This window comes from Astatotilapia calliptera, chromosome 14 (genome assembly GCF_964374335.1).
Source record: "Astatotilapia calliptera chromosome 14, fAstCal68.1, whole genome shotgun sequence".
Lineage (NCBI taxonomy): Eukaryota > Metazoa > Chordata > Actinopteri > Cichliformes > Cichlidae > Astatotilapia > Astatotilapia calliptera.
Genome location: NC_137435.1, coordinates 21,414,072 through 21,441,049, shown reverse-complemented (window position 1 = coordinate 21,441,049; position 26,978 = coordinate 21,414,072). Strand labels below are relative to the sequence as shown.

General features: G+C 38.5%; 1 protein-coding gene across 3 annotated transcripts in view; it reads left to right on the top strand.

The window, feature by feature from the left end:
- The window catches only part of fam168a (family with sequence similarity 168 member A), a 79,320-nt gene extending 52,342 nt beyond the window's left edge, over positions 1-26,978 (top strand). The window contains exons 2-8 of one of the 3 annotated variants that reach the window (XM_026191728.2): positions 14,378-14,485; positions 15,121-15,212; positions 18,885-18,962; positions 23,192-23,337; positions 24,111-24,297; positions 24,863-24,989; positions 25,230-26,978. In XM_026191728.2, coding sequence (XP_026047513.1) covers positions 14,424-14,485; positions 15,121-15,212; positions 18,885-18,962; positions 23,192-23,337; positions 24,111-24,297; positions 24,863-24,975 — 678 coding nt within the window. In that variant the 5' untranslated portion in view covers positions 14,378-14,423 and the 3' untranslated portion in view covers positions 24,976-24,989; positions 25,230-26,978. Of the gene's footprint in view, positions 1-13,155; positions 14,486-15,120; positions 15,213-18,884; positions 18,963-23,191; positions 23,338-24,110; positions 24,298-24,862; positions 24,990-25,229 lie in introns of those variants that run through there. The other 2 variants (XM_080288997.1, XM_026191729.2) reach the window with 2 other exon arrangements.

The window sequence follows — 26,978 nt, the reverse complement described above, 5'->3', positions numbered from 1 at the left end:
CAGCTTTTTCAGCTAGTTTTTGCATACAGCTTCAGCTTTAAGCATCCACACTGCATTTTCGCAGGAAATGCAAATTTTTCTAGTTATTCTAGTTGCCAATTTTTGTACTTCTTTGGCACTTAACTAGTCCCACAATTTTCAGCCGATTTTCGCCGTTCAAATTTTAAACTATTCTACTATTTCTGCTAATGCGGGCTATGACTTTTGCTATTTTTTGCTATTATACTTTTTAAAATATTAAGCTTTTTTCCTTTAATTTGTCCCATTGAAATGAATGGGAAACTTCTGCAATTCTGCTAAAATTTGCTTGTTTTTGAAACCTAACTACTTCCTCATACTTTCACCTAGAACAACCATTCAAATTTTAAAATGTTCACAAATTATTGGGCTATTCAGGTATGATTCAGCTTTTTCAAATCTTCTACTGTTTTACTTTTATGCCTCTTAAAGTTTTGAGTTGCAAAATTGTGATTTTTCACAAAATACATGCGTTGTTATGGTTGCTATGCTCTTGGCTTCCAGTGTGCCACTGAAGGTTTTGCAATTTTCACTTCATGTCCGAACAACTTCCTGCTACTTGCTCAATTTTCACTCAACTTCCACAAATTATACATCAAAACGTAGGTATTTTTGCTGGCTTTCAGAAAATGTCACTATCATTGTTGTGGGATTTATAGAATTTTTGCAAATCTCCTCAGACTAACACAAGGTCAGAAAACTCTCCATATAAAGTGAATGGAGAGCTTGTTCAAAATCACCGCTGGATTTCTGTAATGAGAGGCATATTCGAATCGTCATATCTCCTTGACGAAGCAAAGTTAAGACATGAGGCTTGTCCCCGAATATCTTCAGACACCCCTGACGCTCACAATTCAAGAATTTCTTTCTCACCTATTACCGTTCTGAAATGAGTTGGACTTGTTTGAGGGTAGGAAATTCGTCCTTCGCTCAGATTTCTTCAGATTTCAAACTGTGGAAATGAATCACTTTTTTCTCTCGTCATAACTTTTTGTTGGATTTCCACAAAGACCTGAAAATTTCCATGATTGTTCACCAAAGCCTGCTGTCTCTTACGGTGAAAGAATGATATCGATACTCCAAATAGATTTCGAGTTAGAAAGCGTTGTTTGAGGGCAAGTCAAGGCAGTTTTTGCTTCGCTCTACTCAGTTATGGTGCATTACAAGTCAAATATCTTTAATAATTCATATTTTAATGATAAATTGTAAACACTGGAAGATTCCCCCATCTCTTCTGAACAAAACGGTGTAAGAATGACCGCTCTAGCCCCTACGGTTTGGAAATTATGGTCATTTGTTTGAGGGGAGTCCTCACTATGAGAAATAGGCTGCAATAATCCTGTGCCTCTCTGTGCTGCGTGTGTAAAAAGAGGCACATGTTTTGGCGGGAAAAAGTACACAGGCTCTCTGATTGGTGGATTCAAATTCAGCAGCTCCCAGGCTGACCTAGAAACTTACTTCTCTCTCCCTGTGCATTTTTTTGCTGATTTTTTCATTTAACAAGTATATTTGAGGGACCCTCAGCATGTTCAGCATTTTTTCAGCTGTCCATTTTGCTTTTCCAATTTTTCTGTTTAACTTATTACTATTGTGCTAAATAATACTATTTCTGCTATTTTATAAGATTTGTGCCTAATATAGTATTTCTGCTAAATTACAATATTTCTGCTTTTTATACTATTTGTGCTAAAACATAGTATTTCTACTAAATGTAGTATTTATGCTTAATCATACTATTTCTGCTTTTTATGGGATTTGTGCCTAATATAGTATTTCTGCTTTTTATAGGATTTTTGCTCAAACATAGTATTTCTACTAAATGTAGTGTTTATGCTTAATCATCCTATTTCTGCTTTTTATAGGATTTGTGCTTAATATAGTATTTCTGCTAAATTATAGTATTTCTGCTTTTTATAGTATTTGTGCTAAAACATAGTATTTCTACTAAATGTAGTATTTATGCTTAATCATAGTATTTCTATATATTTCTGCCAGGTCCCCAGGCAGCCAATCCTCTGTGAGGACTGAGAAATTCAAATTTTCAAATCAGGGCCTGCACGGCTTCCCAGCCAATCATATATGTGTCCTGAGGCATTCAAATTTGCATATTGGGGCCTTCATGGCTTCTAAGCCAGCCAATCATATCTGAGGGCTGAGGAATTCAAATCCACAAATCAGGGCCTGCACGGCTTCCCAGCCAGCCAATCATATATGTGGTCTCAGGCATTCATATTTGCATATTGGGGAATTCGTGGCTTCTAAGTCAACAAGTCATCCATGTCATATATCTCTAAAAATTCACATTTTAATGATAAATTGTTAACACTGGAAGATTCCCCCATCTCTTCTGAACAAAACAGTGTAAGAATGACCGCTCTAGCCCCTACGGTTAGGAAATTATGGTCATTTGTTTGAGGGGAGTCCTCACTATGAGAAATGGGCTGCAATAATCCTGTGCCTCTCTGTGCTGCTGCGTGTGTAAAAAGATGCACCTGTTTTGGCGGGAAAACGTAAACAGCCACTCTGATTGGTGGATTTAAATTCGGCAGCTCTCTCCCTCTGTGTGTGTGTGTGTGTGTGTGTGTGTGTGTGTGTGTGTGTGTGTGTGTGTGTGTGTGTGTGTTTAGTGGGAGAGAGAGGACCCTGCCCTTATTTGGCAGCATGTCATTGTAGGATTTAAATTGAATATAGTTAGACTGGTTGACTGGATTAGAGCCTGTGTTTGTGTGTCCCTCTGTGCATTTGTGTTTCAATAAGTTATTACTATTCTGCTAAATCATAGTATTTCTGGTACTTTTCGGTACTTGTGCTAAATACAGTATTTCTGCTAAATCATACTATTTCTGCTTTTCATAGGATTTATGCCTAATATAGTATTTCTGCTAAATTATAGTATTTCTGCTTTTTATAGGATTTGTGCCTAACATAGTATTTCTGCTAAATTATAGTATTTCTGCTTTTTATAGGATTTGTGCTTAACATAGTATTTCTGCTAAATTATAGTATTTTCTTCTTTTTATACTATTTGTTCTAAATTATAGTATTTCTGCTTTTTATAGGATTTGTGCTTAATATAGTATTTCTGCTAAATTATAGTTTTTCTTCTTTTTATAATATTTGTGCTAAAACATAGTATTTCTACTAAATGTAGTATTTATGCTTAATAATAGTATTTCTATATATTTCTGCCAGGTCCCCAGGCAGCCAATCCTCTGTGAGGACTGAGACATTCAAATTTTCAAATCAGGGCCTGCACAGTTTCCCAGCCAATCAAATAAGTGTCCTGAGGCATTCAAATTTGCATATTGGGGCCTTCGTGGCTTCTAAGCCAGCCAATCATATCTGAGGGCTGAGGAATTCAAATCCACAAATCAGGGCCTGCACGGCTTCCCAGCCAGCCAATCACATATGTGGTCTCAGGCATTCAAATTTGCATATTGGGGAATTCGTGGCTTCTAAGTCAACAAGTCATCCATGTCATATATCTCTAAAAATTCATATTTTAATATTAAATTGTCAACACTTGAAGATTCCCCCATCTCTTCTGAACAAAACGGTGTAAGAATGACCGTTCTAGCCCCTACGGTTAGGAAATTACGGTCATTTGTTTGAGGGGAGTCGTCACTATGAGAAATAGACTGCAAAAATCCTGTGTCTCTCTGTGCTGCTGCGTGTGTAAACAGATGCACCTGTTTTGGTGGGGAAAAGTGCACAGCCTCTCTGATTGGTGGATTCAAATTCACCAGCTCCCAGGCTGACCTAGAAACTTACTTCTCTCTCCGTGTGTGTGTGTGTGTGTGTGTGTGTGTGTGTGTGTGTGTGTGTGTGTGTGTGTGTGTGTGTGACAGAGAGAGAGAGAGAGAGAGAGAGAAAGGCTTTTAATGGGATGATCTCATTCTAAGATTTAAATTCAATATATTTAGACTGGTTGACTGAATTGGATCTTGTGTGTGGGTCTCTCTGTGCATGTGTGTTTCCTCATGTGTACATATTTGTGATTGTGTGGCTGTAATAAATTTTTTTGCAGATTTTTGTCATTTAACAAGTATATTTGAGGGACCCTCAGCATGTTCAGCATTTTTTCAGCTGTCCATTTTGCTTTTCCAATTTTTCTGTTTAACTTATTACTATTGTGCTAAATCATACTGTTTCTGCTATTTTATAAGATTTGTGCTTAATATACTATTTCTGCTTTTATAGGATTTGTGCTTAATATAGTATTTCTGCTAAATGTAGTATTTATGCTTAATCATACTATTTCTGCTTTTCATAGGATTTGTGCTTAATATAGTATTTCTGCTAAATTTAGTATTTCTGATTAATTATAGTTTTTCTACTAAATCATAGTACAGTATTTCTGCTTTTTATGGGATTTGTGCTAAAACAAAGTATTTCTACTAAATGTAGTATTTATGCTTAATCATACCATTTCTGCTTTTTATAGGATTTGTGCTTAATATAGTATTTCTGCTAAATTATAGTATTTCTGCCAAATTATAATATTTGTGCTAAAACATAGTCTTAATTTAAAATTACAATATTCATAGTTCATCACAGTGTCTCTGGTAAATCACAGTATTTCTGCTATGTTGTACTATTTTTCTAAATCATAGTGTTTCTGTAATGTTTAAGTATTTTTGGCTAAATATATTCTTTCTGTTATCTTATACTATTTCTCCTAAATTCTTGTATTTTTGAGAAGTTATCATGTTTCTGGTAAGTTACAATATTTCTGCAAAGTTCTGCTATGCTATTGTATTTCTGCCAAGTATTATGTTTCCTCTAAGATATTGCAGTTCTGCTAAGTTATTCCATTTTAGCAAAGTTCTTTTGCTTCTGCAAAGTTTTTACAATTTCTGCAACTTTTCAGCTTTTTCAGCTAGTTTTTGCATACAGCTTCAGCTTTAAGCATCCACACTGCATTTTCGCAGGAAATGCAAATTTTTCTAGTTATTATTATTATCTATTCCGTACGTTTTTTGTAAGCCTACTCCTTCAAAACCGTTCAACTTAGAAAAACCATTCAAACACCGTTAGATTCCTATTCTTTTGGACAACACTGCTTCTATTTTTCATATTTTTAACATTTATATTTTTAATTTTATTCAACTTTATTCAACAAAAATTTATAATGTATTTCAATGGGGAGACCCTTCAAATCCTCATTCAACTTACTCATTTTTAAACTCTTACTACTTCCACATACATTGACATAGAGCCACCATTCAAACTTTAAAACGAAGACAAGACATTCAACTATTCAACTTGTATTTATCTTTTCAATATCTTTTATACTTTTTCTTCAGTTCCAGTTTAAGTTTCATGATGTTTTTTCACCCGTTTCAGAGTTTATAATGGGTGTGTATGGGACGGAATGTTGGGGCTAGAGTGAGGCAGCTCAACTGCTAGAGTGAGAGGAGCAAAAAAATTAATCTTAAAATCTTTTTTAAAACTGCTGCTGTGTCCGCAGCGTTTGCTCTACAGGTATGATTTTACCCTCAAAACGTAGCCATGGCTGTCCTCTTTCATCCAATGTGTTTACTATTGTACTAGGTGTTATGGTTCTTTCATAAATGTCACCAATGCACAGCCTCCTCCCTCCAACTCTTCCATAGACTCTAATGTTAAAATGGCTCAGAAGGTTCGTTTGAAAATCAGAAGAGCATGGTGTCTTTCCACTGTCACCACGTCCATATAATAAGCTCCACAGGCATGAAAACTGAGAATTAGGTAGACTAGACATTGCTGTCGCTCACGGTGAAAGAATTTTGTCAATACGACTTTTACTTTTCATTTGGGAGCGATTTGTTTGGGCCTGACTTTTCTGTTCATTTTAAGCAGCAAAAGTGAGGCGCATGTCTGTGTACGTGTGTATGGAGCCATTGGGTGCGGTCACTATAGCAACCAGGCTCACACCTGCCTGCTTAACGAGCTCTGCCTGCCACTGTACCAAGATCCATCTTAAGCACTTCTCTTTCAACTGCTGCTGTGTCCACAGTGTTAAAGCCATCATTTTACCCTCAAAACGTCGCCATCGTTGTTCTTTTTCCAACATCTTGTCTTTCAAAGCTCAGAGATGTAAACTTTTTAAACTGTGTGGGTCCAAGTGGAGGGATCACATTTTAGTCATTCAGTGATTCAAAGAATATGACCTTTTAATATTCATTCAGATGTTTTCTGACTCTAAATGTTCTTTTCTCATTTCTTAGGTTTTTCTAATTTACAATTAAAACATTTTCAGCTTTTTTCCAACTTCTTCTTCTGTGTAACCTTCAGCTTTTAGCAGTTCAGCACTTTTGTTTTCAGGTTAAATTCGGGGTTGTTTTTTTTTTTTATCTCATTCAAAATTTTTAACTTAAATTCAGTAATTATTTCATTTCAATGCATACATTCAGATTCAAGCATTCACACTGCAGTTTCTTCAGAAAATGCACTTTCTAGTTTATTCTGTATTCCGTACGTTTTTTGTACTCCTACTCCTTCAAAACCGTTCAACTTAGAAAAACCATTCAAACACCATTAGATTCCTCTTCTTTTGGACATGACTGCTTCTATTTTTCATATTTTTAACATTTATATTTTTAATTTTATTCAACTTTATTCAAAAAAAATTTCCCAAAATTTCCCATGTATTTCAATGGGGAGACCCTTCAAATTCTCATTCAACTTATTCATTTTTAAACTCTTACTACTTCCACATACATTGACATAGAGCCACCATTCAAACTTTAAAACGAAGACAAGACATTCAACTATTCAACTTGTATTTATCTTTTCAATATCTATTATACTTTTTCTTCAGTTCCAGTTTAAGTTTCATGATGTTTTTTCACCCGTTTCAGAGTTTATAATGGGTGTGTATGGGACGGAATGTTGGGGCTAGAGTGAGGCAGCTCAACTGCTAGAGTGAGAGGAGCAAAAAAATTAATCTTAAAATCTTTTTTAAAACTGCTGCTGTGTCCACAGCGTTTGCTCTACAGGTATGATTTTACCCTCAAAACGTAGCCATGGCTGTCCTCTTTCATCCAATGTGTTTACTATTGTACTAGGTGTTATGGTTCTTTCATAAATGTCACCAATGCACAGCCTCCTCCCTCCAACTCTTCCATAGACTCCAATGTTAAAATGTCTCAGAAGGTTGGTTTGAAAATCAGAAGAGCATGGTGTCTTTCCACTGTCACCACGTCCATATAATAAGCTCCACAGGCATGAAAACTGAGAATTAGGTAGACTAGACATTGCTGTCGCTCACGGTGAAAGAATTTTGTCAATACGACTTTTACTTTTCATTTGGGAGCGATTTGTTTCGGCCTGACTTTTCTGTTCATTTTAAGCAGCAAAAGTGAGGCGCATGTCTGTGTACGTGTGTATGGAGCCATTGGGTGCGGTCACTATAGCAACCAGGCTCACACCTGCCTGCTTAACGAGCTCTGCCTGCCACTGTACCAAGATTCATCTTAAACACTTCTCTTTCAACTGCTGCTGTGTCCACAGTGTTACAGCCATCATTTTACCCTCAAATTGTCGCCATTATTGTTCTCTTTCCAACACCGTATCTTTCAAAGCTCAGGCATTTAAACTTTTTAAACTGTGTGGATCAAAGTGGAGGGATCACATTTGAGTCATTCAGTGATTCAAAGAATATGACCTTTTAATATTCTTTCAGATGTTTTCTGACTCTAAATGTTCTTTTCTCATTTCTTAGGGTTTTCTAATTTACATTTAAAACATTTTCAGTTTTTTTCCAACTCCTTCTTCTGTGTAACCTTCAGCTTTTAGCAGTTCAGCACCTTTGTTTTCAGGTTAAATTCGGGTTTTTTTTTTGGTTTTTTTTATCTCATTCAATATTTTTAACTCAAAATTCAGCAATTAATTCATTTCAGTGCATACATTCAGATTCAAGCATTCACACTGCAGTTTCTTCAGAAAATGCATTTTCTAGTTAGTGTGAATGCTTGAAAAGCATTCACAGTATTGTTCTTCTAATCTTTATTCTATTTTTAGTGTGAATGCTTGAAAAGCATTCACAGTATTGTTATTCGAATCTTTATTCTATTTTATTATTATGGATTCCGTACGTTTTTTGTACTCTATCTCCTTCAAAACCGTTCAACTTAGAAAAACCATTCAAACACCATTAGATTCCTATTCTTTTGGACATGACTGCTTCTATTTTTCTCATTTTTAACATTTATATTTTTAATTTTATTCAACTTTTTTCAACAAAAATTTCCCATGTATTTCAATGGGGAGACCCTTCAAATTCTCATTCAACTTCCTCCTCTTTAAACTGTATCTACTTCCACATACATTGACATAGAGCCACCATTCAAACTTTAAAACGAAGACAAGACATTCAACTATTCAACTTGTATTTATCTTTTCAATATCTATTATACTTTTTCTTCAGTTCCAGTTTAAGTTTCATGATGTTTTTTCACCCGTTTCAGAGTTTATAATGGGTGTGTATGGGACGGAATGTTGGGGCTAGAGTGAGACAGCTCAACTGCTAGAGTGAGAGGAGCAAAAAAATTAATCTTAAAATCTTTTTTAAAACTGCTGCTGTGTCCGCAGCGTTTGCTCTACAGGTATGATTTTACCCTCAAAACGTAGCCATCGCTGTCCTCTTTCATCCAATGTGTTTACTATTGTCCTAGGTGTTATGGTTCTTTCATAAATGTCACCAATGCACAGCCTCCTCCCTCCAACTCTTCCATAGACTCTAATGTTAAAATGGCTCAGAAGGTTCGTTTGAAAATCAGAAGAGCATGGTGTCTTTCCACTGTCACCACGTCCATATAATAAACTCCACAGGCATGAAAACTGAGAATTCAGTAGACTAGAAGCTGCTGTCGCTCACGGTGAAAGAATTTCGTCAATACGACCTATACTTTTCATTTGGGAATGATTTGTTTCGCCCTGACTTTTCTGTTCATTTTAAGGAGCAAAAGTGAGGCGCATGTCTGTGTACGTGTGTATGGAGCCATTGGGTGCAGTCACTATAGCAACCAGGCTCACACCTGCCTGCTTAACGAGCTCTGCCTGCCACTCTACCAAGATTCATCTTAAGCACTTCTCTTTCAACTGCTGCTGTGTCCACAGTGTTACAGCCATCATTTTACCCTCAAAATGTCGCCATTATTGTTCTCTTTCCAACACAGTGTCTTTCAAAGCTCAGACATTTAAACTTTTTAAACTGTGTGGATCAAAGTGGAGGGATCACATTTGAGTCATTCAGTGATTCAAAGAATATGACCTTTTAATATTCATTCAGATGTTTTCTGACTCTAAATGTTCTTTTCTCATTTCTTAGGGTTTTCTAATTTACATTTAAAACATTTTCAGTTTTTTTCCAACTCCTTCTTCTGTGTAACCTTCAGCTTTTAGCAGTTCAGCACCTTTGTTTTCAGGTTAAATTCGGGTTTTTTGTTTTTTTTTAATCTCATTCAATATTTTTAACTCAAAATTCAGCAATTAATTCATTTCAGTGCATACATTCAGATTCAAGCATTCACACTGCAGTTTCTTCAGAAAATGCACTTTCTAGTATTTATTATTATTCTGTATTCCGTACGTTTTTTGTAATCTATCTCCTTCAAAACCGTTCAACTTAGAAAAACCATTCAAACACCGTTAGATTCCTATTCTTTTGGACAACACTGCTTCTATTTTTCTCATTTTTAACATTTATATTTTTTATTTTATTCAACTTTATTTAACAAAAATTTATAATGTATTTCAATGGGGAGACCCTTCAAATTCTCATTCAAATTCCTCCTCTTTAAACTGTATCTACTTCCACATACATTGACATAGAGCCACCATTCAAACTTTAAAACGAAGACAAGACATTCAACTATTGAACTTGTATTTATCTTTTCAATATCTATTATACTTTTTCTTCAGTTCCAGTTTAAGTTTCATGATGTTTTTTCACCCGTTTCAGAGTTTATAATGGGTGTGTATGGGACGGAATGTTGGGGCTAGAGTGAGACAGCTCAACTGCTAGAGTGAGAGGAGCAAAAAAATTAATCTTAAAATCTTTTTTAAAACTGCTGCTGTGTCCGCAGCGTTTGCTCTACAGGTATGATTTTACCCTCAAAACGTAGCCATCGCTGTCCTCTTTCATCCAATGTGTTTACTATTGTCCTAGGTGTTATGGTTCTTTCGTAAATGTCACCAATGCACAGCCTCCTCCCTCCAACTCTTCCATAGACACTAATGTTAAAATGGCTCAGAAGGTTGGTTTGAAAATCAGAAGAGCATGGTGTCTTTACACTGTCACCACGTCCATATAATAAACTCCACAGACATGAAAACTGAGAATTAGGTAGACTAGAAGCTGCTGTCGCTCACGGTGAAAGAATTTTGTCAATACGACTTTTACTTTTCATTTGGGAACGATTTGTTTCGGCCTGACTTTTCTGTTCATTTTAAGCAGCAAAAGTGAGGCGCATGTCTGTGTACGTGTGTATGGAGCCATTGGGTGCGGTCACTATAGCAACCAGGCTCACACCTGCCTGCTTAACGAGCTCTGCCTGCCACAGTACCAAGATTCATCTTAAGCACTTCTCTTTCAACTGCTGCTGTGTCCACAGTGTTACAGCCATCATTTTACCCTCAAAACGTATCCATCGTTCTTCTCTTTCCAACAGCGTGTCTTTCAAAGCTCAGAGATGTAAACCTTTAAAACTGTGTGGATCCAAGTGGAGGGATCACATTTTAGTCATTCAGTGATTAAAAGAATATGACCTTTTAATATTCATTCAGATGTTTTCTGACTCTAAAGGTTCTTTTCTCATTTCTTAGGGTTTTCTAATTTACAATTAAAACATTTTCAGCTTTTTTCCAACTTCTTCTTCTGTGTAACCTTCAGCTTTTAGCAGTTCAGCACTTTTGTTTTCAGGTTAAATTCAGGTTGTTGTTTTTTTTTTATCTCATTCAAAATTTTTAACTCAAAATTCAGCAATTAATTCATTTCAGTCCATACATTCAGATTCAAGCATTCACACTGCAGTTTCTTCAGAAAATGCACTTTCTAGTTCTATTTTATTATTATCTATTCCGTACGTTTTTTGTAATCTATCTCCTTCAAAACCGTTCAACTTAGAAAAACCATTCAAACACCATTAGATTCCTATTCTTTTGGACATGACTGCTTCTACTTTTCTCATTTTTAACATTTATATTTTTAATTTTATTCAACTTTATTCAACAAAAATTTCCCATGTATTTCAATGGGGAGACCCTTCAAATTCTCATTCAACTTACTCATTTTTAAACTCCTACTACTTCCACATACGTTGACATAGAGCCACCATTCAAACTTTAAAACGAAGACAAGACATTCAACTATTCAACTTGTATTTATCTTTTCAATATCTATTATACTTTTTCTTCAGTTCCAGTTTAAGTTTCATGATGTTTTTTCACCCGTTTCAGAGTTTATAATGGGTGTGTATGGGACGGAATGTTGGGGCTAGAGTGAGGCAGCTCAACTGCTAGAGTGAGAGGAGCAAAAAAATTAATCTTAAAATCTTTTTTAAAACTGCTGCTGTGTCTGCAGCGTTTGCTCTACAGGTATGATTTTACCCTCAAAACGTAGCCATGGCTGTCCTCTTTCATCCAATGTGTTTACTATTGTCCTAGGTGTTATGGTTCTTTCATAAATGTCACCAATGCACAGCCTCCTCCCTCCAACTCTTCCATAGACTCTAATGTTAAAATGTCTCAGAAGGTTCGTTTGAAAATCAGAAGAGCATGGTGTCTTTCCACTGTCACCACGTCCATATAATAAACTCCACAGGCATGAAAACTGAGAATTCAGTAGACTAGAAGCTGCTGTCGCTCACGGTGAAAGAATTTCGTCAATACGACTTTTACTTTTCATATGGGAACGATTTGTTTCGGCCTGACTTTTCTGTTCATTTTAAGCAGCAAAAGTGAGGCGCATGTCTGTGTACGTGTGTATGGAGCCATTGGGTGCAGTCACTATAGCAACCAGGCTCACACCTGCCTGCTTAACGACCTCTGCCTGCCACTCTGCCAAGATTCATCTTAAACACTTCTCTTTCAACTGCTGCTGTGTCCACAGTGTCACAGCCATCATTTTACCCTCAAAACGTCGCCATTGTTGTTCTTTTTCCAACATCTTGTCTTTCAAAGCTCAGAGATGTAAACTTTTTAAACTGTGTGGGTCCAAGTGGAGGGATCACATTTTAGTCATTCAGTGATTCAAAGAATATGACCTTTTAATATTCATTCAGATGTTTTCTGACTCTAAATGTTCTTTTCTCATTTCTTAGGTTTTTCTAATTTAAAATTAAAACATTTTCAGTTTTTTTCCAACTCCTTCTTCTGTGTAACCTTCAGCTTTTAGCAGTTCAGCACCTTTGTTTTCAGGTTAAATTCGTTTTTTTTTTTGTTTTTTTTTTAATCTCATTCAATATTTTTAACTCAAAATTCAGCAATTAATTCATTTCAGTGCATACATTCAGATTCAAGCATTCACACTGCAGTTTCTTCAGAAAATGCACTTTCTAGTTCTTTAGCTGCTCCTCCCATTTTTCCATTTTTCTCAGTATTTTCTAATAGCTCTTTAGGAATCATGTTGTTGGTGAAAAAATGCCGTCTTGGGCTGTGTTATCTTTGTTTTGTTTTTTTCATAAGTTCAACCAAAGAAATGGGAACAAAGGAAGTGTTTTACTGGCAGGCTAGTAACAAAGTGCCTCAAGATAGAATTTTAGAAGTGATTTGTTGCTAAGTTGTCTGTGTGTAAACGCATTGCTTCATCCCTCGAGTTACAGTACTTTAGTGTAACCGGGTTTGCACGTATCTCTGTACACGTAATTCTGCTACAATCAAAGTGTTGTTTTGCATGCAGAGGTACTGATTAACTGAGGTAGAGAAGGCTAATGATAAATTAAACAACGAAGTGCAGTGAAGAGAAAAAGGAAGGTGCCAGTAGGTTAATCAATTCCCCTGACACATTCTTTAGCTATGAGACATGAGTTTCAGTAATGAAGCACGGCTTGCATATCACCACTTTTGTTGTCTTGCACACCCACAGACACACAGGTTCATGTTATTTTTTTGGGGGGGGCGGGGGGAGGATGAGCATGTATTTTTAAAGGGGATTCGCACACAAAACAACTGAAAAGCAACCTCACCCACGTGTTTTGTGCTTGCATTTATTTGTCTGCGTTTTGGGGTGTTTTGACGTCAGTGCTATTTTACAAAGCACCGGCATGCTTCCTTGGCTAATCTGAAGTGTCACTTGGTGCCGTTTGGCATCACCATGTTACAGCGTATGCCCAGCTCTTATGACACCAACGCAATAATCGTGTAAAGGGTTTGTGTTTTGTCAGTTGTTAACTGTCCATGAAGCAGAAGCTCAGGATGGAACAGTGCAAACTGAAGTCGCACACGTAATACATTTTGATAGGTTTTTTTATACGGCGACTGGGTGAGGGATGTGCCGTGTTTAGAGGGATCACCACGTAACATCCAACACAGTGTTTTATGGGCCCGCACTCAAAACCACAATGCACCACTCTGATCCCTGCCATCACATGCCAAGTCCGAAATTTCAAAGAGAAGGGGGGTTAAAATCAACACAAGCTACACATGAACTCATATAACACACAGCCCGCGCACACCTTTCCTCTCTTCAGTTATTGCTCAGCCGTTTCACTCTGTGTTTGTGCAGCTCTCTTATAATTCTGGATCACGCTTACTCTTGGCTCGGTGCAAAACTCAGCTTGGTACCCCCCCCCCCCCCCCCCCCCACCCCCCCCACCCACCCCAGTACCGTTGTGTTGCTTTTCCACTTGCACCTTTCACTGGATGTGCTGTGCTTTTCCATTGGCTGTGTTGATGTTGAGCTTTGCTTCTTGTACTTGTCGTTCTGAACAGGACATCACACATGTACATGCAAGTCCATATTCATTTTTCACTCTCCTTTGGGACACGCATTGTAAAGTTTATGCAAATTTCCACAATTTCTTTTTGTACATGTACAATGACAATAAAGGGCTATTCTATTCTATTAACACCCATATTAATAATCTCCAAGCACCTCTGGAAACTGCTTCACTTGCACACACCTTAAAACTGAGAGAAGTTATCACACATCCTTTTTTTAATCCATGCTGTATCGAGCACATTAAAGACACAATGTTAACACAAACACTCACTCAGACATGGTCCTGATCACTGTCTCCCTTGCTGCTATCACTAACCATTTGCTGTTGCACTGGTGCTTGCTTTTTTCTTTATTATTATTTTGCTGTTTTTCTTTTAATTAATTTTTTTCCCTTGTGTTCATTGTAATCATGACCTCTCGCTGTTTTAATTTCAGATTTGCATATCCACTTCCACTCCTTCCTCATTTGCATACAGCAAGAATGGCGAGCGGGCATCCCACAGACAAATTCAGTTTCATGTATCAACCAGACACGCACAAGAGGTACGGGGCACGCATGCACACACACTTACATGCGCACACACACACGAAATTTCGTAGGCCTGTATTCACAATGAGCAGGTAAGTGGAAATGAAGAGCGTGCACTTGAAGTCTTCTACGGTGTGGAGAAGGATGCCTTATGGGTCATTATCTGGCACCTTCAGCCCGACCATTTTCCCCAATCTGAATTGATTACTGGCCCTGTGTCTGAAAAACCCAGAAGGTAGCGCCTTGTTGGTGCAGTGGTGGGAAAATAAGGCAGGTAGCAGCATTGAACCAAAGCGTTCTTTTTCAATTGATCCAAGCATTCTTGTGCCTTTGAGTCAGAACTTGTGCATTTTTCTTTTAAATCCAAGCAGTCTGTGTTTTTAAGTCCATACTTATATTGAGCCTGCTTTGAGGTTGGGGAGTCGCAGGGCTTGATTTTGTTGCATGCCAGCAAAATCCTTCAGCTGGATGCCGCTTTAAGAATCTGACTCTGGGATTATGCGTGTGGTGAGTGTGCTTGATAATGGTAACAATTTTCTTTCCAGTTTACATGGCTTATGTCTCTTTTCCCCTCCATTTTCCCCTCCTTGTCTTTTCTTAACTCTCTCTCTTCTGTTTTCCACTTTTTCTGTTTCTTTCTCTCTCCTAGTAAGAACAGGTTATCTTCAGCTATGAATCCAGTCTACAGCCCTGTCCAGCCTGGAACTCCATATGGAAACCCCAAGAATATGGCCTTCACAGGTAAGATGGCAGACCTGTACGTCTGTGGACGTCTTCAATACTGAATACCGAGGTTTAAGCCAGTTGAGATATGCCTAACAGAGTTCTGATAGGACAGAAATGCTAATATGACATTGTATTCAAGTTTGTGCAAAAAAACATTGTTTCTATTAACATCCCTACCAGTGACTCCAGCAATCAATTATGCAGTACAGTAAAAAATCGAATTATATTCTCTCTTGTATATACACTTACTGGGCACTTTATAATAGAACTTGTTTAGCTGCTTTTTTTTAATTTTTATTTATTTTTTTTTACAATGACTACATGTCATTGTTAGGATAACCTGTTGAAGTTCAAACAAAGCATCACAATGGATGATTTAAGTAACTTTGAACATGGTGTGGTTGTTTGTGCAGTCTGAGTATTTCAGAAGCTGCTGATCTACTGGGATTTCCCCACACAACCATCTCTCACGTTTACAGAGAATAGACATTTGGCATCAACAAGACATGAACAGTGCCTCCACAGCCACCAAATCTCAGTCTTGTAGAGCATCTTTTGGGATGCGGTGTAACAGGATTGCATCATGGACGTGCAGCTGACAAAATTGCAGCAACTTTGTGATGCTGTCATATCCATATGGGTCAAAACCTGAATGTTTCGTTGTTGAATCTGTGCTACAAATGCAAAGGGAGCAAAGTGCACCTAATAAAGTGCCCAAGGAAGTGAGTTTGCAAGAAGAGATAAAAGGAAAGAGACAAAAATATAGGCCATTGTTAATCTTGGGCCTCAAAGGTTATAATAGTTATAAACAGAGGTGTGGACTCGAGTCACATGACTTGGACTCGAGTCAGACTCGAGTCATTAATTTTATGACTTTAGACTTGACTTGTCTTTTACACCAATGACTTGGGACTTGAATTGGACTTGAACCGGTTTACTTGAAAAGACTTGATATTTTACCCCAAATATAAAATTTAACATGCATATTATATAGAGATTGAAAATGTGACGTCATTCACGGGTAGAACCGCAAAGGATTCTGGGAACTCGTGGCAAGCGGTACTAGCGCACGCAGGCTTTCAATTAAAATCAGTTATACAGCGATAAAAAGAAACACAAAAATGTCAAGAAGCTGTTGTATTATTAACTGCAATAGCCGGTCGCATGACAGCCACGGGAAGCCGACGGGTAAAGAGATCGTTTTTATCGGATTACGTCGTTGAAGAGAAATTGTTCGAGCCATGTTTCCGAAGTAACAAAGAGGCGACGGATGGCCTGGATTGCAGCCATTCAAAGATCAAATATAACGTCCCAGAACCCTCCAGCTCACAGGTTAGTCTGCTCCAAGCATTTCCACAAAGGTCAGTCTGCTGTTGTAGTTAATGCGTCATTTTTCTTAACATAATTGGTGATATAGGTTACAAGCAAGTCTGGCGCTGAACAGAAATTGTCGCGCTATGCTCCTTTATTTATTGTGCATAAATAGTGAATTGTCCTGACACAATATTGCGTTTCGCTTCTGTTATTATGGTACATTGACAAAAACATATACTTTTATTCACAGGGTAAAACAGGGTTTTTGTATCACTAATTGCCCAGTACGATTACAGCATACAGTATTATTGTCACTGCTACATTTCTGTGATGCTACCAGAAATTATTTCCACTACTAATTAATTACCGTTGAGCTCAAAGGTCCTATTAATAAACGGTTAAGGAATGTGTATTTATGACGACGATTTGTGAGACTGGTAAACTTATGATACGTACGATGGTCTTTCGTTCTACACGGTGCATTTCAAGGTCCTGCACCCATCCGTCGGTAAACTGTACCTGGGCTTGTTGCAGTGACCGGAAGTTACTAAACTTCATGAGTGTATGCACTCACTCCAAGAACCGTATGATTATAAATGTGCATATAAATATGCTACGATGAGATAGCTGACTTCATCTAACTAGCAAATGTTTTCCAGGCTACGTTGGTGATGCAGTTTTTTTTAATATGTATGATATTTTTGTCATGCGATTTTAAAGCCGGTCCTACAACCGCATCCAAGAATAACATGCAGCTTATCTCAGAACTGTCGGTGAAAATTATTCTTGGAGCTAGGTTTAATTGAGCTGCATTTTAAAGAGGTGCAATTTCACAATTTGTGTATATTTTCTAAGTTCACTATTTTGTCATGTGTTGAGAAAAACACAGATTTAAAAATTACATGGTCTAATATTTACATTTAGCATAACTGCAACATGCTTTTTTTCGTTTTTTTTTTTTTAAAGACTCGAAAGGACTTGAAATTCAAAATTTCAGACTTGTGACTTGACTCGGACTTTTACACCAGTGACTTGAGACTCGACTCTGACTTGCCTGACATTACTTGAGACTTGACTTGAGACTTGAGGATAAAGACTTGAGACTTACTTGAGACTTGCAAAACAATGACTTGGTCCCACCTCTGGTTATAAAGTTATAGTATATAGAAGTGAAAGCTACTGATCTATATATATTTTTAAGATGGATTCAGTTAAAGGGGAAAATCCAACTTGTGGTGTTAAAGTTGGATCGTAGCATGCATGTTTAACTGGAGTGTAGCAACATCTGTTGTGTTAATGTGTCATCTGATTCAGGACTCTTTAATTGGTGCTTATGATGAACTGGCAAGAAGCTGTTTCTTTAATATAACACTGAATTGTAGTGTAAATGCAGATTTTGCCACTTTTTTTTTTCCTTCAAAAAAGGTGAGAAATTAAAAAAAAAAAGTTTATTTTAAATCTTCATGATTTCTGTTTGGTTTTGTTTTTTTCCTGACCAGAAACACATCCTCCAAATCTGAAATAAAAACAATGAAGATTGATGACTTACTATTTTCAGATTTTTCCGGAACCAATCTGTAAATTTTTGAGTGCTCATTATGCTATGCTTTAATTTTATGCATGCGTGTGTCTGCTGTGTTGTTAAATTAAAAAGTATTCTTTGCATTAGCATGAACGAAATAAACACGGGATGTTGTGTGATCGTGATTAACATCTCGACCGTCTTATAACTGCGTTTATTGGAACTGTTACATCCGACCGTATCTCAACCTACAGCAGCCAAAGCTCGATATAGCGGAGGCTCACGGCTACAGAACAGATCTGCGAGACTGCCAATAATAGCAAAGAGTGAGGAGAGAACAGCACTTAGCTCGCTTACACTCCCTCTCTTCACTCTGTGCTGCTTTTCCCCCCCTTTTACTTCCATCGTCTTTGTCTCGCCCTGTCGAACCTGCACCTTTTTATAAGGAGAAGCTTTTTCGCAGGTCAGATTGACTTTTTGTTCGCTCGACACGTAATTTATGACGCACGGGAGGATGCGTGGTGCATGCGTGCGTGCATCCCTCGCACGTGTCTGCAGGCATTGCTAATGTTTCTGAATTTGTCTCTCCTCCCACACCATATTGGCAGGTGTGTCCCGTCTGCCAAATTGGTGTATGTAAGACGCATTCAGCCAACTGTGTTATTGGTGCAGACATTTTTTTAATGAGCGCCATCTGTGCACATCCTGCTTCAAACCAAATACTCCCCTACCTGTGTGTCTGTGTGAATAAGTGAGCGGGTTGGGGAAAGGAGGGGGACTTCAGTTGTGCGTCCCCTCTGCTTGATGTTAAGGTTTCTAATATTTTCTGTCTCGCCTGTGGCGTCTTGCAGGCTATCCAGGGGGGTATCCTGCTACAGCTCCTACCTACACCAACCTGTACCAAACAGGCAGTCCTGGGTATCCACCAGGTAAGCTCTACCCTCCTCCCCATACACAAAGAGCTCATATTTAACAAGGTAATATCTTGGGAGAAATTGTCAGTTTAGAGTAATTTTCAGAGTTAATTAGGGGCTCTTTCTCTTTTTCTAAGAAGAATAAAGGATAATTGCACTACAAGGAACCATTGAAGTTTGTGTGCACGATGAATTCAGACAAATCATTATCATGCAGCTACAAGTATTAAGCTACTAGACTGTTTTCTTCTGCCTGCCTTTGCTGGGTTGATTTATTTGCCTGGTTCTGCCAGAGGTTTCTTCATGTTAAAAGGGTTTTTTTTCCTTCCCCCCTATGAGCGAGCAGTTAGTGAGAAGTTTGTTGGTTTTTACTCTGTATTATTCTAGGGTCTCACCTCATAATATAAAGCACCTCAAGGCGACTGTTATTGTGATTTGGTGCTATATAAATGAAAATGAATTGAATTGAATACAAGATTAGAATAGTTAAAACATGAGAAACGATTTATATTAAGGCAAAGCAACGCAGAATGGAAAATAGACAAATGCTTTTACAAATAATTTCTGTCATGCTTCATTTGGCTCCCGAGTAAGTAACAGTAACATCGACCAGGCTCAAAATACAAGGCGGCCACATCACATCCACATGGTTGTGATTGTTTAAAAACACTAATGATTTTATCAACTTGGGAAAGTAAAGTAAAATACAAAATATGGAGAACATATATGTAGTTTTAGTAGTTTAGTAAAAAAAAAAAGGTATTCTAAGTTGCCCGATGAACTACTGAAGGGCATGTTTACTGAGACTCTGAATGTCTACATGACTGTGTGTGCATTAAGTCAACACGACAGTCTCACACCAGTTTATTAAAAGCTTGTGACATTTCAATTTTTTTTTGTTCCTGACCACAGTTTCCTCATATCTACATGTAAACAAAGTAGAAGATTTTTTTGTTTTGTTCTAAGAGAACTACATGACTACATTTTTGCCACTCATGCTATTTTTAATTCAGTTTTATTTATATAAAATCAGTTCATCACAACAGCAGCCAAGAGGCGCTTTAACTTCCTTAATAAAACTGCTCTGTTAAGTTTAGCCAGTAAAAGCACTTCAATCATTGTTTGGGTCAAACTACAACCGCTGCCCCTTTTTTCTTTTTCTTTTTTTAAAGACTTGTTGGTTGTCAGGGTGATGCGTCCTCGCTGAAAGCCTCACGACAGCATACGAGCTACAGGCTGCTCAAAGCATAATTCCAACTGAAATACAAGAATTTAAGAGGAATGCTGACTTTAATGGCAAAAAATGTGACAATTCATGTCCGTGTGAATAAAATAAAATTTTAAAAAAGTATTTTCTCTCGTTTTACCACGAGACCAAGCTGGTTAGGAGTGGTTACGCCCACACGCAGAGTGAAGCAGCACAAAGGAGAGAAACTAACATGACTTAAAATGACAGCAAGATTACAGGAGAGAACCTCACACTGAGGTGGAGTTAAATGGGTACATAAATTCACAAGCCTTCTTTTCCTAGCATACGTGCTTTTTCATCCCTGCATTGGTGAATTTGAGTCCAGTGTTATTACTGTTCCTAGTTTGCTCGTTGTGAATTCTGCCGTGATGCAGAAATGATCATTAAAAACTCAGAACCGAGTGTTTGTGAAATGCCTTGAAAAGCCTGAACAAACTGCGCCTCCAATTTATCTTAATAATTTTCAGAAATGTTTTTATCTTCCTGATGAGTAATCTGTAACCGCGCAGTCTGGCAGCTGAGTAATGTGATGGTGTGAAATGAAAGTTAGTCAGTGTTAAGGTTAAGGTTGTCTAACACTTAATGTATTGAATAAATTACACACTGATGACATTTTAATTTAAAGAGGATCCATCACTGCTACTGCGGCACTGCAGCGCTGCGTAGAGATGCAATGAGTTTGTCCGTTTATGATGCGTGTTTAACCTAAAGCAAATACAGTTTCCTACATATTTAATGGTTATCAGAGTCACGTGCGGTTACAATTAAGTTACGAACCAAACCATGCTCATAAAAATTGACGGAGCATTACCATCACTCATGCAGTTACAATGTTGTTTAGAGCTGCACACAGACTCGAGTCGTTTAAAGGCAATATGAATTAAGTGATGATCTCAGCCTAAAGGGGCATTAATGGCGAAGGAGTGGGAAGCTAGCCAGTAGCAGCTGCTAGTGCCCATATAGCAGCAAATGCGTGCTCTGTTGGGGTTCATTGTGTGGTCCCCTCAGCAGATGGGACTACAGTTGTGCTTTCCTGATATGCATGTATAGATGGTTTAGGTTTGGTGATTGCAGGCTTTCTTGTAGTCCAAGCGTAAGAAAAAAACCATTTATTACATTGTTTGAAAGCATTAAATTCATCGTTCTGCTCATTCGGGATATCAATTTTTCAATCTTGTGCAGATTTGTGGTAATAAAGGTAATTATACAGTAATGCAATTTGATCTGATTGGGGGTAGGCGAGGAAGGAGGTCAACAAGGATTGTTCAACGTTGAGCAATTAAATAAAAAGATTTTTAAAAAAAAATAACCAAAAGAGTAGGAATGGTGAAATGAATGGGACTGATAATGAGCTCAGGGAAAAATAAATAAATGATTTGTAGTGTCAGCAAGATGTTTTTATTTAATGGAGTCTTTGAACACATGCATTGTTACTGAATTCAGAGATAATGATGTGTTTTTATAACAGCAGTAAAGATGTGATATATAATCATGCAAGAATCTATTAATTGCTTTAAATTTTGATTAAAGTACCTTTCAGAAAAAAAATGCTACTGGACGTATGGATTAAATTTAATTTCCTCAGCAGGGAGCGAAGATAGCGACTGAAATTGTTTTCTATTGTCTTAAATATTGAGTGTGGTACTCGAGCAGAGAGGGTGGGGGTTGTACTTTTCATCTGTGCCGCTTTTGAAGCTTCCTCCCCTTGTTCCCTCCCTGAGTTTGTTTTCCGTCTTTTGGAAGTCTAACCAAATATCAGGTATGCTTTGGCAAAGCTCTGTCAGCTTTGTTCCAGCCGAAACCCGAGACTCATTATCAGGGTTGTTTTGGTTTGGGTTTTTTTTTTTGTTTTTGTTTTTTTGTGTGTGTGTGTGTGTGTGTGTGCTTGACTGCAGATATCTTACCCTTTACTCCACAGTGGTTAATTTATGGGGAAATTAAAATGTTTAGATTTTGTATCAGTGACAACAATGAATCGGCCAGACAAGCCAGCCTCCGTCTGATTAGAAAACGTGTCTTGGTCATTATTTCTCAAGACCGCTGAGGAGACAAAGTGTTTTCTATCAGCAGGGCTTTTGTGTGATTGTCACGCACCATTGTCCTTTAATGCCCTGCATGCATGTTAGTGCAAAGAATGAATGTGAGAGCATGTGTGTACACACACACACACACACACACACACAGACTTTTAGCCACAGAGCAGCGCCAGCATCTCTTTGTTCCCTTGTCCTTGTGTGAGAAAAGCGCTTTCATAAGCTCCACAGCAGCAGCAACTAGCTAGTAGCATGTTTGACCTTCAGGCTCCTCCAGGTGGCGGCTCAGAGGTACTACACCCCCAGAGATCAGAGCGGACATGAATGCAGCGGTCTGAGCCAGATTCCTTTACTGTCCCCAACGTCATGCTTTTCATCCAGTGACGTAGCGTCAGCTACAGGGGGGATACTATGTGAAATGATGTTGCAGCTCTGCTGTGGTTGTTGGTTTCAGCGTATACTGCAGAATATAATCTGTGAAAAAAAACCTGAAAATACCTCACATACAGTCAGTAGATGGCTTTTTCAATACACAGTGCAAAGCCCCTATCTTCAAAGCTCGTGCTTAAACTGGATAAATATACATAAACTGTCAGCTTTATTGTTTCGATATTCAAATCCCATCAAAAGATGGCAGTCGTCCCCATCTGGTGGATTTTATAGGAAATGCAAATAATGAGATGTGAGGATGAGTGCTAAAAGGGTGAGTCTGTACTCTCTTTGGTTGCTGCTGCTCCCCCTAAACATAGAAACACACACAACAATGAAATGTTTAAGGTATAGAGTTACTCATAAAAACCCAGTGTGAGAGCTCAACTGACTAAAGACAGTGTGGAGAATTCAATCTCATTATTCTAATGTGTTATTGACGTGTAAATAAGAAACTCTCCTAGATTTAAGAAGACCTCTTCTTGGTGAGCTGGTAAATTTATGTTGTATTTCTCTTTTCTTTCGTTGTATAGGATATACTTCAGCAGGAACTCCATACAAAGTGCCCCCCACTCAGTCAAATGGAGCCCCTCCTCCTTATACTCCGACCCCTACCCCGTACCCGACAGCTATGTACCCCATCCGCAGTGCCTACCCTCAGCAGAACCTATACACACAGGTGAGGATGTCTGGAGTGAGTGGAAAATGTTGATGGGGTTTGTTGCTGCAGCTGCTCGGCTGCCATAACCGTTTAACGCAGCCACTCCAGTAAATACATTTGTGCTGCCTGCTCAGTCTGCGTCGTTTTACTCTGTATTAAAAACAATTAGGGCGAAGCGTTTGTGACAGTAAATGGTCTGTCACATGGCTGTTGATTCTCCTCGTTTAAATTCAGAGCACTTATCATGTTCATAGGTAGCTTCTGTTCTGCAGAATTGGACTGTTGAGTGAAAAGCGCATTTCTCCAGCCTACAGGGACACTGTTTGGATACAGAACATGTCACTCTCTACCATCAGCGAGGGCTAAAGAACCCTCTCTTTATTTTCTAATGTCCTTAGACAACCGTGACCTGGATGAATGAAAACACAGACATTTGACGTTGGCTGATTTTTGTTATGGCACACTTTAGCCGGTAGTAACACGCTTGGTTATCCAAAAATGCGGGGAAATAAACATTCGCTATTATTAAATTAGAAAACCGATTGAATTGAACTTGGTTTTGAGATTCAGTCGCACACAATAAAACAACAATAAGGCAATCATGTTGTTGTTTTGTAATTTGGTGCTTTGAAAAGTGCAGTGGAAAGAAGAGACGGCTTCAATTTCTGTCCATTTCAAAGTATTGTGTTTCAGTCTGTTTTGCTTGTTCTTGTAATGCAAAATCACTTGAAGTTTCTTCTGCTAAGATGTTTTGTAATCATTGAAGGTTTTCCGATGTTTTGTCCTGACAGGGAGCGTACTACACCCAGCCAGTGTTTGCCGCTCAGCCACATGTGATCCATCACACCACCGTGGTGCAGCCTAACAGCATCCCCTCCACAGCCCTCTACCCGGCCCCTGTCCCTGTACCTGCTCCTCGCAACAACGGCATGGCTGCCATGGGGATGGTAGCTGGGACAACCATGGCCATGAGCGCAGGTATGAAAGCAACTGTGAACTCTTTCCATGTGGGCCTAATATGGTACCAACATAATAACTGTTCTTCACTCTCGACCATAATTTGTGATGGCTCTACTGGAGGAGACACAAATCCCTTTGGAGCTGTGTCAGGAGGGCATCTGATGTGTTTTTTTGTAGTAATCTTATTATTACGGCACTGATGAAAGCTTTTGAATTTGTTTGCTTAAAAAAAGCTGTAGCATTAATTAAAGGATCGTTTTCTTCATCTTTGCCCCCCGAGAAGGTAAAGAAAAATGAAAATGTGTGATTTTGTTGCCCACCTGTGATGGGTGAAAGTGCAATAGCCCTGATAGTATCTGTGAAGATGGTGCAGGCCAATGCGTGTTGGTGTATTTTAAATGTTTTTAGCAAAGACCCTTTGTTACCTTTTTAGTCCTACCTTAAGTCCCTGGACTTAAAAAAACATTTTATTCTTTATTTTATTGCCTTTTTGCTGCAAAAAAACAAAAAGAAGTGCATGATTGGTAGATGCAGCTCAGGTACAAATTGATTTTGCATCCTTGGTGGTGTTTTCTTTGTGTAGGGACTCTGCTGACAACGCCACAACACCCCCCAATTGGAGCACACCCAGTTACTGTGCCAACCTACAGGCCCCAAGGGACACCTGGGTACAGCTACGTACCGCCTCACTGGTAGAGCCCATCCATCATGTAAGTATCTCCCCTCCTGATGTTTCAGATCCTCCTCTTTAAGATGTTTCTGTGCTCCATCTGGTGGTTCCTCCTTTTCTTCCCCTCCTCTCCACCTTTTCCTTTCCTCATCTCATCCCCGTCTCTCTCGACTTTAACAAACTGCGCTGCCTCGCCATTTTTTTCCCCTTCTTCCCTCAGAGGTCTGAGGCAGTCTTAACTCAATCACCTATGTGTTCCTCTGCTTTTCTTTCCCACCAGATCTGGAGTCCACCATCGTATGCAACTGCTCGAATCTTACCGCGAGCTCCCGTCAGTAATCACGGGAACTCTGCATCTGTCTGCAAGAACAAAACTAAAGTGCAACAGCCACTTTACTATCATTGTTATTATGCGACATTCTCTAACATTTTTACAAAAGCTGCTTTTTCTTTGTTTTCTTTTTCTTTTTTCCTTTTCATCTGCCAACCAATCATTATCTTATTTTGTATTGTTATTTTATTTCATTTCCTCATTTTCCTTTGCTGTGTCTGTCATTGGAACTCCAGAAGGACTCTTGACCAATCACGGGTGTCGAGCGCTCCTGTTACTGTGTTGTGCTGGTGTGTGTATGTGTGCGTGTGTGTGTGTGTGTGTGTGTTTCTGCCTGCTGCAACTCAGCTGGCTGGAGAATATTGGGCACTTATTCTTCTTCATCTCCATTGGTCACAAAGACTTATTGACTTATGCTGCCAAATTTTTTAATGACTAGATATCAGCACAGGGTTTCAACACAACTAGGATTTTAGTTTTACAGATTGTTGATTTTTAATGTTCCTTCTTTTTGCTACACTCAGATGAGTTACCTTACTTTGCAGTCTCTCCCCCCAAATTCTTCCTCATCCTTTTTCAGTTTGATCTCGGTCGTCTTCCAGTGTAGCTGTGTCCAGCAGTAGTTTGTCATCCCGGTTGTTACGCCTCCATAGGAGTGCTATGAGCACTGACCAGCCATCACCTGTAATGCTACGCGTCACATTTTTTGTCTGCTTTAGCATTGTACCTAGTACAAACATCATGCTACATACTATGCAGGCTAGTATGTTGTAACACTATCAAAATTTTATCCTAGCTATAGAGGACGTTCCTGGGTGGTTTGGGTCATGTCAGCTTTCTTTCTGTGGTTAGAGTAGGTAAGTACATTTAAAACCTTAAAAAAATACAGCTATACTAACAGTGACAACAGCTTGGACGGTCGTGCACACTTTCTGACACACACACACACACACACACACACACACACACACACACACACACACACACACACACACACACACACAGGGGCTCCTGTTGTGTTTTGGGAAACACCGTCACTTAGTGGCGCTTATTGTACAGTACCTCCAGTTATGTTTTAGCTGGTGGACACACACACGCGCACACACACGCACACATGGATTTCTGGGGTGTGCATGGGAGACACAGCCAGCAGTGATGGAGTTTAAAGGGATCGGTGGTGATGTCGGAGGAGAGCCGGAAGGAATGAGAACAGTAGACAAGATGACATATTCACAGCTGTCATCTTAAGGCACAAGAGAGTTAAGTTTGTTACTCGCCTGCAAGGAGGTGCACAAACAGACGGCTCTTTTGTGCTGTATGTGATGCACATTGATTTTTCTCACTGTGAATATATCATCTCGTCCTCCTCCTTCCATTTTCCAGACGAGGACTAATAACCAAACGGCCTGCAGATGAGAGCCCAGACTATTGAATTTTTTATTAAATAATGGGCCTGTCAGATAAATATCATTGGATAGATGAATAGAATTCAATCTAGTCCATCCGTCTAAATGTTATGCACATCACAGCCTTCTGATTGGACGCAGTCTGTTAATAATCTGTTCAGCATATAAGGTCCATGTTGCAGCTTCATGTAGCTTGAAGTGCCCAGTTACGCTTGTATTCACAATTATTTTTTCCACTTCGTTGATTTTAAAGTTAAACAAATTAAAAACAACAACAACAACATGTTTTTTT